Source organism: Salmo salar, chromosome ssa09 (genome assembly GCF_905237065.1).
Source record: "Salmo salar chromosome ssa09, Ssal_v3.1, whole genome shotgun sequence".
NCBI classification, from domain to species: domain Eukaryota; kingdom Metazoa; phylum Chordata; class Actinopteri; order Salmoniformes; family Salmonidae; genus Salmo; species Salmo salar.
In genome coordinates, this window is record NC_059450.1 from 62,284,826 (window position 1) to 62,296,870 (window position 12,045).

Here is a 12,045-nt window from a genome sequence, read left to right on the forward strand (position 1 = left end):
CTTGGCTTCTTGCTGCCCTCGCGTAACAGGTAGTCAGCCTGCCATGCAGGCTCATCGTGGAGTGCAATGTAAGGCAGGTGGTTAGAGCGTTGGACCAGTAACTGGAAGGTTGCAAAAACGAATCCCCGAATCCCCCCTGAACAAGGCAGTTAACCCTCGTTCCTAGGCCGTCATTGAAAATAAGAATGTGTTCTTAATCTGACTTGCCTTGTTAAATAAAGGTGTACATATTTTTTTTAAATAGGCAAATCGGTGGCCAAAAATACCGATTACAGATTGTTATGAAAACTTGAAATCGGCCCTAATTAATCGGCCATTCCGATTAATCGGTCGACCTCTACTAGGAAGACCCTGAGAGGTATCAGTAGCTTCACAAGGATTAATTATGGCCCTTATCACCCCCCATAAAAATGAATTAGTTACTCATAAAAGGGAACATGACTCAGTAGGTAAAAAGAATCGTTAATAAGAAGAATGATTTGTTTGAGAACTGCACATCATCCTTTCTCTCGTGCTGAAGAATGAACATGGTAACAGCTGGAAAAGTAAGTTCGAAGTAGGCTACTTCTTAAAAATACTAAGTTACTACTCAACATTGCGCATTGGTCAAATTGTGCAGTGTTTACATCAATTCTGTAGTTGAAATGACATCAAAGCGTGTATTTTCACAAAGTTAGATTTTGTGGACAGTGACTTCACCATAGAAGTTGCACGTCTAGCCAGCAAGAAAGCGATACTAGGAAGCAGTGTATTGACTGTAGTATGTTCCATTTTTACTGGCTCAATAGAGAATAATTAGCAAGCTAAAATCATTGATATGTAATGAGAGGTCTCGTGGGATTTAAATGAATGAATGCCTCCTATAGTGCGTTCAATGTGTCTTTACTAAGTAGCTAAAACGAAAGCTGTCAAATAGGCTGCAGATTCAGGAAATCTGATATACAAGCTACAATTTCTGACTTTGTGAGCATAAGGAAAGAGTGGAGAATACATTATATGGATCAAATCTAAACCTAACGTGTGGGTGAACGGTTTGCTGATGTCAGCGTTGTGAACAGAGTACCCCATAGTGGAGGTGGGGTTATGGTATGGGCAGGCATAAGCTATGCACAATGAACACAACTGCATTTTATTGACGGCAATTTCAATGCAAAGAAATACCGTGACGAGATCCTGAGGCCCATTGTTGTGCCATTCATCCGCCGCCATCACCTCATGTTTCAGCATGATAATGCATGGCCCCATGTTGCATGGATCTGTACACAATTCCTGGAAATTTAACATATCCCAGTTCTTCCATGCCCTGCATACGCACCAGACATGTCACCTATTGAGCATGTTTGGGATGCTCTGGATCTACGTGCACGACAGCGTGTTCCAGTTCCCGCCAATATTCAGCAACATCGCACAGCCATTGAAGTGGAGTGGGACATGAAGGTTACGTACGTAACCACGGTTATGTGAGCTATATGGATCACTCCAATATATTGGTATCACTCCGCTGCAGAAGGATACATCCGAGGTGAGGATTTACAGATTTACTCCCATGTACACCTGTGTCACGGCTGGGGTACGCCCTTATATATAGACCACATGGCCGCGACACACGTTCTCTACATCATTTTTGAGGCGCATCTAGCACCGTAGAGGATTGGAGTGGCCATATAGCTCACATAACCATGGTTACATATGTAACCTTCGTTACTATATTGGATCACTCCAATATATTGGTATACCCGTACCGGATTTAGTTGGTGCTAGAGGGATCTGGCTAGCTAGCGGCTGGACCAAGATGCAGGGGCCGCCCAGGACCAAGACACAGGTGATGCCCAGGACCGCTGAACCAAACACGGAGGGAAGTGCCATATTTACCCGATAGTACCTAGCAAAGGTGCAAAAGGAAGTCCAGCTGGCCGCAGCACTGATATCAGCGTGGGGCACTCCTCTCAGCAGAGCCCAGGACGCAGCCACACCTCGTGTTGAATGTGCCAACACAGATCCGAGAACCGGCCAACCAGGCGGTATGCTGTCGTAATCATGTCCACGATCCAGTGAGAGAGCCTCTGCTTTGATGTAAAATCAGTTCACAGCACACACATAGAAGAAGCCAGTTGGCAAAAAGAGTAAATTACAGTTTGTGGCAGCAAAAGCCACCATACTAATGGATGCACACGGAGTCGTAGTGTAACGCAAACGAAACACAAGTATGACAAACCACGGCGGAAGATACAGATCAACCGTGAGCAGCAAGTGGAGCACTCGAGGGGCAGGCCAGTCTGTAAACAGCCAGTGAGTATACTTCCACGCAAGATATTACACTTACCAGTGACTTACCAAGCGAACTTCAGAAAGTTTGTACCTTAAACCATACAGACGTCTGCCGAGAAAATGAAAAAGAACATGTGTCGTGGCCATGGGGTTGATATATAGGGGCGGACCCCAGCCGTGACACAGGTGTACACGGGAGTAAATCTGTAAATCTTCGCCTCGGACGTATCCCTCCGCCGCGGAGTGATAACGATATATTGGAGTGATCCAATATAGTGAAACATAACATTCCACAGGCCTGGTCAACTATGCGAAGGAGATGTGTTGTGCTGCATGAGGCAAATGGTGGTCACACCAGATACTGACTGGTTTTTTTTAAGCTATCTTTTATCAACAGATGCAACAGTATTCCCAGTCATGTGAAATCCATAGGATAGACAGGGCTGTCCAACCCTGTTCCTGGAGAGCTACCATCCTGTAGGTTTTCACTCCAACCCTCATCTAGCGCACCTGATTCTAATAATTAGCTGGTATATAAGCTGAATCAGGTTAGTTACAACTGGGGTTGGAGTGAAAACCTACAGGAGGGTAGCGCTCCAGGAACAGGGTTGGACAGCCCTGGATTAGGGCCAAATGTATTTATTTAAATGGACTGATTTCCTTAAATGATTTGTAACTCAGTAAAATCTTTGAAATTGTTGCATATTTCGTTTTTTTTAAATTATTGTACATTGGCCTCACAGTACAGTAATATTAGTTAGGATCATGGTTCCTTGCTGTTTCAAGTTCTCTTGTCTGAACCAGTCCTCTCCAGAATACCTTACACAGGCAGCCCAATTCTGATCTTTTACCCAATCATTGGCAAAGGAGTTGATCCTAAGGTATGTAGGTAATAGATTAAACTGGCTGTAGTAGCGAGACTACAGATCAAATTCCTTCCAACTGTAAGGAGGCCAGGTGCACATTAAATATGTAATCACTAACCAGCACTCTCCTCTCCAACTGCACTCACCACAGACAGACACCACAATCAATCTTCAAAATCGTATTTTCTGTGTATGAAATGGACAGTTGACACATTGCGGTTCTCTATCTTCCAGGTGATTAAGTGCAAGGCAGCTGTAGCATGGGAGGCTGGGAAACCCTTGTCCATTGAGGAGGTGGAGGTGGCCCCACCGAAGGTCCACGAAGTGCGCATCAAGGTAACGGCCCCTTCCCTATGACAAAAATGTCTCAGACAAATGCTCCTGTATTGTATTTGCGCTCACATGACAATTCCAGCAACAACATAACAAACAACTCCAGCCTGCAGCAGACCTTTGTTTTGTGTGCAGTATCTTTGGTTTGTATGTGTGATTCAATATATCTTCCCCCTAGAATAATATGTATGTGAGCTCTTTTGCTCTGTAAAACAAAAGGACATACTGTTTGAGGCAGGCTGCTTTTCGGCAGGGATGAACTGTTCAGCTGATGGAATACTGTGGGGAGCATCAAGTGTTTTCCTGTATCCCCGCCCAAATGGATTTAGTGGGCCAGCTGTGAGGAAGCCATCTTTGGAATGTGTTCAACAGGGCCGATCTTGTCCAGTGTTTAGAAAATGTTGTTATTCTAAGAATGTTACTACGTTCCTCTATTATACTAGCTAGCTGTCTGTCTTGCACCATTGAGAATCAACCTTGTGATAGTTTATATTATCAACATAGCAGGTGCAGTAGTTGGTATTAAAGGAATAGTCCTAGAGGGTTGGGACTTGGTTGAACCATTTGGGATGTTTTAGGCTAGTTGGCAACACATGCTTCATAGCTTACTGGTTGTATTGAATGAGAGAACCTAATGGAAATGTTGTGCGTTTCAGGTCTTTGCGACGGGGGTGTGTCAAACGGATGCCTACACTCTGCGCGGCAGCAACCCTGAGGGACTCTTCCCTGTCATCCTGGGTCATGAGGGCGCCGGGACAATTGAGAGCGTGGGCCAGGGAGTCACCAAGTTCAAGCCAGGTGAAGGACTGTAAATATAAGCAAATGTATTCCCCCTAAAACAGTGTTTTCCTGTCCCGACGACCCACAGGGGAACATACTTGTTCCCGTCCAGTACAAACACGCCAGAATCAAATAATGCAATGACTTGATTATGTTGAATCAGATGTTTACTGAAAGTCTATTTTCTCTCCCAAGGTGACAACGTCATCCCATTATATATGCCACAGTGTGGTGAGTGCAAATTATGCAAGAACCCCAAGACCAACCTCTGCCAGAAGATCAGGTAATTGGAATGCAATCTCGCCTATCATCAACTATAGCTTGGAAGGTTGTGGTCAGGATTAGGTTTGCAAAATTCCAGGAAATGTCAATAAATTCCCTGGTTTACCAGAAATCCCAGTTGGAGGATTTCAAATTTCCTGCTTATTCCGGGAACTTCTAACCGGGATTTCTGGAAAATCAGGGCACTTATTTAAAGTTCCCGGCATTATCTCAGCCACGCTCAAGGCCCTAAACAATATCTTAACCGCCATCGATAAGAAACAATACTATGCAGCCGTATTCATTGACCTGGCCAAGGCTTTCGACTCTGTCAATCACCACATCCTCATTGGAAGACTCAATAGCCTTGGTTTCTCAAATGATTGCCTCGCCTGGCTCACCAACTACTTCTCTGATAGAGTTCAGTGTGTCAGATCGGAAGGCCTGTTGTCCGTGCCTCTGGCAGTCTCTATGGGGGTGCCACAGGGTTCAATTCTTGGGCCGACTCTCTTCTCTGTATACATCAATGATGTCGTTCTTGCTGCTGGTGAGTCTCTGATCCACCTCTACGCAGATGACACCATTCTGTATACTTCTGACCCTTCTTTGGACACTGTGTTAACTACCCTCCAGACGAGCTTCAATGCCATACAACTCTCCTTCCGTGGCCTCCAACTGCTCTTAAATACAAGTAAAACTAAATGCATGCTCTTCAACCGATCGCTGCCTGCACCTGCCCGCCCGTCCAGCATCACTACTCTGGACGGTTCTGACTTAGAATATGTGGACAACTACAAATACCTAGGTGTCTGGTTAGACTGTAAACTCTCCTTCCAGACTCACATCAAACATCTCCATTCCAAAGTTAAATCAAGAATTGGCTTCCTATTTCGCAACAAAGCATCCTTCACTCATGCTGCCAAACATACCCTTGTAAAACTGACCATCCTACCGATCCTCGACTTCGGCGATGTCATTTACAAAATAGCCTCCAATACCCTACTCAATAAATTGGATACAGTCTATCACAGTGCCATCCGTTTTGTCACCAAAGCCCCATATACTACCCACCACTGCGACCTGTACGCTCTCGTTGGCTGGCCCTCGCTTCATACTCGTCGCCAAACCCACTGGCTCCAGGTCATCTACAAGACCCTGCTAGGTAAAGTCCCCCCTTATCTAAGCTCGCTTGTCACCATAGCAGCACCCACCTGTAGCACGCGCTCCAGCAGGTATATCTCTCTGGTCATCCCCAAAGCCAATTCCTCCTTTGGCCGCCTCTCCTTCCAGTTCTCTGCTGCCAATGACTGGAACAAACTACAAAAACCTCTGAAACTGGAAACACTTATCTCCCTCACTAGCTTTAAGCACCAGCTGTCAGAGCAGCTCACAGATTACTGCACCTGTACATAGCCCATCTATAATTTAGCCCAAACAACTACCTCTTCCCCTACTGTACTTATTTATTTATTTTGCTCCTTTGCACCCCATTATTTCTATTTCTACTTTGCAAATTATTCCACTGCAAATCTACCATTCCAGTGTTTTACTTGTTATATTGTATTTACTTCGCCACCATGGCCTTTTTTTGCCTTTACCTCCCTTATCTCACCTCATTTGCTCACATTGTATATAGACTTATTTTTCTACTTTATAATAAGTAGAAAAATAATGTTTGTTTGTTTTACCCCATGTGTAACTCTGTGTTTTTGTATGTGTCGAACTGCTTTGCTTTATCTTGACCAGGTCGCAATTGTAAATGAGAACTTGTTCTCAACTTGCCTACCTGGTTAAATAAAGGTGAAATAAAAAAATTCAAATTATGCAACCCTAGTCAGGATAATTCATTATTGACTCCCCATTTTCAAAGTTGCCAAGTAGACAGTGAGCATATCTATAATGATAGTTAGATTAATCTCAGAAATAGTACGACAGTATTCTACTCCAGTCTTGGGATTGCAATTGGTGCTGTGCAAGCGAAGAAGCAACCAGGGTTGCAAACACCAACATTGCAACTTCAACCAAATTAAGGCCAAATTCTGTCAGGCAGGTAGCCTAGCGGCTAAGAGCGTTGGGCCAGTAACCCGAAAGATCGCTGGGTTGACACTCTGGATAAGAGTGTCTGCTAAATGACAAGAAAATGTATGTATGAAATAGCCTCTGAAATATTTGGCTAAAGCATAAAGAGATCACTGGCTTTTACCCTAGCCTGTTACTGATACTCATCCTTCCTCTCACCAGGATAACCCAGGTCCGGGGTCTGATGCCTGACAACACCTCGCGGTTCACCTGCAAGGGCAAGCAGCTGTTTCACTTCATGGGGACCAGCACCTTCTCCGAGTACACGGTGGTGGCCGACATTTCAGTGGCCAAGGTGGATGAGAAGGCCCCCCTGGACAAGGTGTGCCTGCTGGGCTGCGGCATCTCCACGGGCTATGGAGCTGCCCTCAACATTGCCAAGGTGGGTGGGTGATATCAGGTTGCAAGACAAAATACTCCGTCGAGAAGTGGAAAGCACAAGCAAAGAGCCACAGCTTTATTGTCATCTTTTTATGTTTTATATCCTGTGAATTAACTGTCCACTAGTGCAAACACAGTTCAGTTAATAGACTATGATCATAACACACATCTTACACAAAAATAATATCATCGTTTTACTGACAAAAGCCATTCTGTAACTCTTGTTTTATCAACCTACTCTCATGGGTACCTACCTGCAGGTTGAGCCTGGCTCCACCTGTGCTATTTTTGGTCTGGGTGCCATTGGCCTTGCCGTCATCATGGGATGCAAAGTTGCTGGGGCAACCAGGATCATCAGTGTGGACATCAACCCGGACAAGTTTGACAAGGCCAAGGAGTTTGGGGCCACTGAGTTTGTGAACCCCAAGGACCACAGCAAACCTATTCAGGAGGTACTAGTGGAGATGACCGACGGAGGTGTGGACTACTCCTTTGAATGCATTGGCAATGTGGGAATCATGGTAAGGCTGGTCAGGGAGAGGGAAAAAGCAGCTTGGGCTAGAGCCTCCATTCCTAGTTCTGTACTGAGCTCACGGGGCTGTTCAGAATAGTGTAATGTTACAGAATGTATTTTTTACTTATCTATTTTTTAATTAAAACTTATTTTTCTTGAAACTGAAATGTTGGTTAAGGGCTTGTAAGTAAGAATTTCACTTGTATTCGGCACATGTGACAAATAAAATTTGATTTGATTGTAGACAAGTTAAAGATGTCTGTCATGTGAATAGGGAATTGTGTCAGCTCTATCCATTTCAATTCTGTCTGCAACTTTCTGAATGGTTTCCCTCACTGAACACACCCCTGCTGCCCATGACCTTTCCACAGCTCCTACTGAGATGGTGAAGCAGGAAACTGGGAAAGTAATTGAACTGTGGCCCCTTTTTTGCTCTCACATATGGAAGGCGTTCTACTCTTCACCACCAGAGTTCACTGTAGTTGGCACTTCAGGCTTGGACCGCAACGGCAAAAAACCTTTCACTTTGCTAAGTAGATTGGCTTCCCCTAAAAACTTGTCTTCTGATGATACTCAATCTGTTGTTTCAGAGGGCGGCTCTGGAGGTGTGCCACAAAGGCTGGGGCGAGAGCATCCTCATCGGGTTGGCAGGTGCAGGACAGGAGATCTCCACTTGTCCATTCCAGCTGCTTACCGGCCGTGTGTGGAGGGGCACAGTATTTGGAGGTGAATGTCGTGGATGATTTTTGACGAAGAACCTTGACTTTTCTGACATCAATATAGTTTGTCTTTTTGATAAATGAGCAGCGATGTGGCACTAGCTATCATACTAGTAATAAAAAAAGAAGTACCGTTTTTTTCTGGAAGTATGGTAATGCCGTAAGGTAATACATAGATTACTCATGTTTTCCTGTTCCCCTGTCCCAGGCTGGAAGAGTGTGGAGAGCGTCCCCAAACTAGTGACCGACTACATGAACAAGAAGCTGAAGGTGGATGAGTTTGTGACCCACACCTTGCCCTTTGACCAGATCAATGAGGGCTTTGACCTCCTGCATGCCGGAAAGAGGTGAATAGATCAAGTGTTGCATCATATTTCATCAATTAGTTACCTTAGTCAATTCAGATCTTAGTTCAAATTGAAAAGTTTCCAGCACAAAGTTTATTAAAGTCCTTTAAAATTGTATGCTAACCACTTCATTTTAATTTGTCTATTCCAGTATCCGTGCCGTCCTGAAGTTCTGAAGTGCCTGCCATGTTGAGCCTCACTTACTTCTGCCTTTTATAAGCAATCACCTTTCAATTGCTGTAGCACTTAACTTTCAGAATTATATTGTCACGTGTGCTCCCTCTCCGGCCTCTAGGTCATCAGGCTGCTCATTATTCTACACACCAGTCACCATCGTCACACGCCTCATGACACTCACCTGGACTCCATCACATCCTTGATTAACTTCCCTATATATGTCACTCCCTTTGGTTCCTTCCCCAGGAATTATAGTTTATGTTTCTTGTCTGTGCGTTGTTCGTGTTTCTTGTTTTGTATTATGTTTTGTTTATTGATTAAATCACTCACTCCCTGAACTTGCTTCCCGAGTCTCAGCGCACATCGTTACAGAATAATGCCTCACCTAAGGGAAGCATCGGGGTAGTGTTTTTTTTTTTTGTCGGAGTAAAAGACGTCGGGTTCGGGAGCCGCTACAGGCTCTCATGCCTCAGCCAGATCGCCAGGCTCCCCTGCCTCTGCCGGCTCGTTGGGCTTTCATGCCTCCGCCGGATCGCCTGGCTCCCCTGCCTCAGCTGGCTCACCGGGCTTTCATGCCTTTGCTGGATCGTCAGGCTCTCATGCCTCAGCTGTGATCACCAGGCTCCCCTGCCTCAGCCGGCCATTTAATCATATTGAAGCCTAACAATCATCCAAAGTTACACAAACAAATTGTTTACTTATGCATCATGATTTGATTAATCATGGGGAAATGATTGAAAGGGACATCAAAACCACAGCATGTAAGACAATTGTGATTGAACATTGAGAAGTATGTGTGGAGTATATGCATGCTATGACTAAGCCCCAACCCTAACCCCTACCCTGGAACACAGCTGTGAATAGACCATTTAGAAAACATGGAAGAAAATAGCCCAAATTAGGACCCCAATCAGATCCTAGTGAAGGCTAAACTTAGAGGTAGTCTTAAAAAAAATAGGTGGGGAAACTGATTTCCGGTGAAAATACAGGCTGTATCACAACCGGACGCGATTTGGAGTCCCATAGGGCGGTGCACAATTGGCCCAGCATCGTCTGGGTTTGGCCAGTGTAGGCCGTCATTAATAAGAATTTGTTCTTAACTGACTTGCCTAGTTAAATAACAAAAATACTCTTGGAAGTTGTAATAGTAGAGTGCACAAGGTGCAATTTCTAAATTGGGTAGTGCATCATCAGTTTTCCTCTTGTCATGTCAGTCATTGCATACCTTAGAGAGCTATTTATAATTTGTCGGAAATGTCCAGATCAACTGGCCCATCAGCCCCGCTTTTTAGCTAGCCATTGATTTTGTAGTAATGTTCGAGTCACTCAAATATCACATGAATACACATTAGACGTTAGCCATCACTCATCGATATATTTATATGCACATATTCTTAAACCTGTTTGGGAAAGGCGTGCCGCTTGCGGGACACCTCGACAACATCCGGTGAAATTCAAATTAAAGTGCCAAATTCAAATTAAATTATTATAAATATTTAACTTTCATAAAATCACAAGTGTAATACATCAAAATAAAGCTTAACTTCTTGTTAATCCAGCCACTTTGTCAGATTTCAAAAAGGCTTTAAGGCAAAAGCAAACCCTGCGATTATCTGAGGACAGCGCCCAGCACACAAAACCATAAACATTTTCCAGCCAAGTAGATTAGTCACGAAAGTCAGAAATAGCAATAAAATGAATCACTTACCTTTGATGATCTTCATATGGTTGCACTCACAAGACTCCATGTTACACAATAAATGTTTTTTTTGTTCGATAAAGTCCCTCTTTATGTCCAAAAACCTCAATTTTGTTGGCGCATTTTGTTCAGTAATCCATTGGCTCAAAGGCGGTCACAACAGGCAGAGGTAAAATCCAAATAGTACCAGTAAAGTTTGTAGAAACATGTCAAACGATGTTTATAATCAATCCTCAGGTTGTTTTTTTGTCTAAATAATCAATAATATTTCAACCGGACAATAGCGTTGTCAATACAAAGGAAAAACAACGAAAGGCGGGCTCTAGGTTGCGCGCACCAAACAGCTCTGGAACTTTCCACTGTCCACTCATTCAAAGTGGTAATTTTCCCTAATTTTTCAGAATAAAAGTCTGAAACAATGTCTAAAGACTGTTCACAGCTAGTGGAAGCCATAGGGAACGGAATCTGGGTCATAAGCCTTTATATGGTGGATAGGCTTTCAATGGAAAAACTGGATGGATTTTCCTCAGATTTTCCCCTGCCATATCAGTTCTGTTATACTCACAGACTTTATTTGAACAGTTTTGGAAACTAGAGAAATTAGAGTGTTTTCCATCCAAATATACCAATTATATGCATATCCAAGCTTCTGGGCCTGAGTAACAGGCAGTTTACTCTGGGCATGCTTCTCATCCGAAAGTGACAATACTGCCCCTTTCCCAAACAGGTTTTAATCATTCATTTACACTTGTGTGTATAAGGTAGTTGTTGTGAAACTATTAGATTACTTGTTAGATATTACTGCACAGTCGGAACTAGAAGCACAAGCATTTCGCTACACTCGCATTAACATCTGCTAACCATGTGTATATGACCAATAACATTTGATTTGATTTAGACATGGCAAAATGTATACAATTGCAAAACAAATTGCTTTAAAACGGCACATTTTTCTCTGCACCTCTATGACAAAATGTGTAGAATTCTAGGAAATAAGCTTTAAACCTGCAAAATGTTCTCTCTGCCAACAAGAGGGGTGTGAACAGTTTGGGTCATGAGAAGTGCTTGTGCCCATAGAAATAGACATGGCGGGGTGTGTGTTGGATGATACCCATTGCAGGAAGGGGGACTTGGGTGAAAAAGTTTGGGAACACCTGGCCTACATCCTATACTGATGACAAAGACTATTCTGACTTACTGCCTCTCACTACTATGCCTTTTCTCCTTTCCTCAGTCTGTATAATCACATCCAACTATCAAATAACTTGATCTCTGGCTGTGACTACTCACTTTTCAAGGTAAGGGTCATTTTCCCTATCTGTAATCTCACACCTGCTCCTTTTTCTTCCATATACCTTTCAACATCCATAACAGCACATGTTTGTCTGTTCAGGTTGTGGCCAGTATCAGCAACCAATTAATTGTCCATAAAATTCAGTTAATTCACCAAAGTTCAGTTGAGTTCTTGACTTGCCCAGTGCCTTTCAGACAGAGGGCTACACTATGACAGGGAGTTGTCACACTTCCCACGGTCTCGTTTCAGCCTGTGGCCTTAGCCACACTTCATCTAAACACAGTTTAATCCAAAGCCCATCTCCTATCATGTAGTGTCAAGTTCTGC

At 43.7% G+C, this 12,045-nt stretch overlaps 1 protein-coding gene across 1 annotated transcript; it reads left to right on the plus strand.

Annotated features, from left to right (window-relative positions):
* Positions 1–418: 418 nt before the first annotated feature.
* LOC106611602 (alcohol dehydrogenase class-3) lies at positions 419–9,057 on the plus strand. The gene is made up of 9 exons (XM_014211991.2): positions 419–545; positions 3,369–3,470; positions 4,124–4,265; positions 4,443–4,530; positions 6,750–6,969; positions 7,229–7,489; positions 8,073–8,208; positions 8,410–8,548; positions 8,700–9,057. The coding sequence occupies exons 1-9, from the start codon at positions 522–524 to the stop codon at positions 8,722–8,724; spliced, it is 1,137 nt and encodes a 378-aa protein (XP_014067466.1). The 5' UTR covers positions 419–521; the 3' UTR covers positions 8,725–9,057.
* The last annotated feature ends 2,988 nt before the right edge of the window (positions 9,058–12,045 follow it).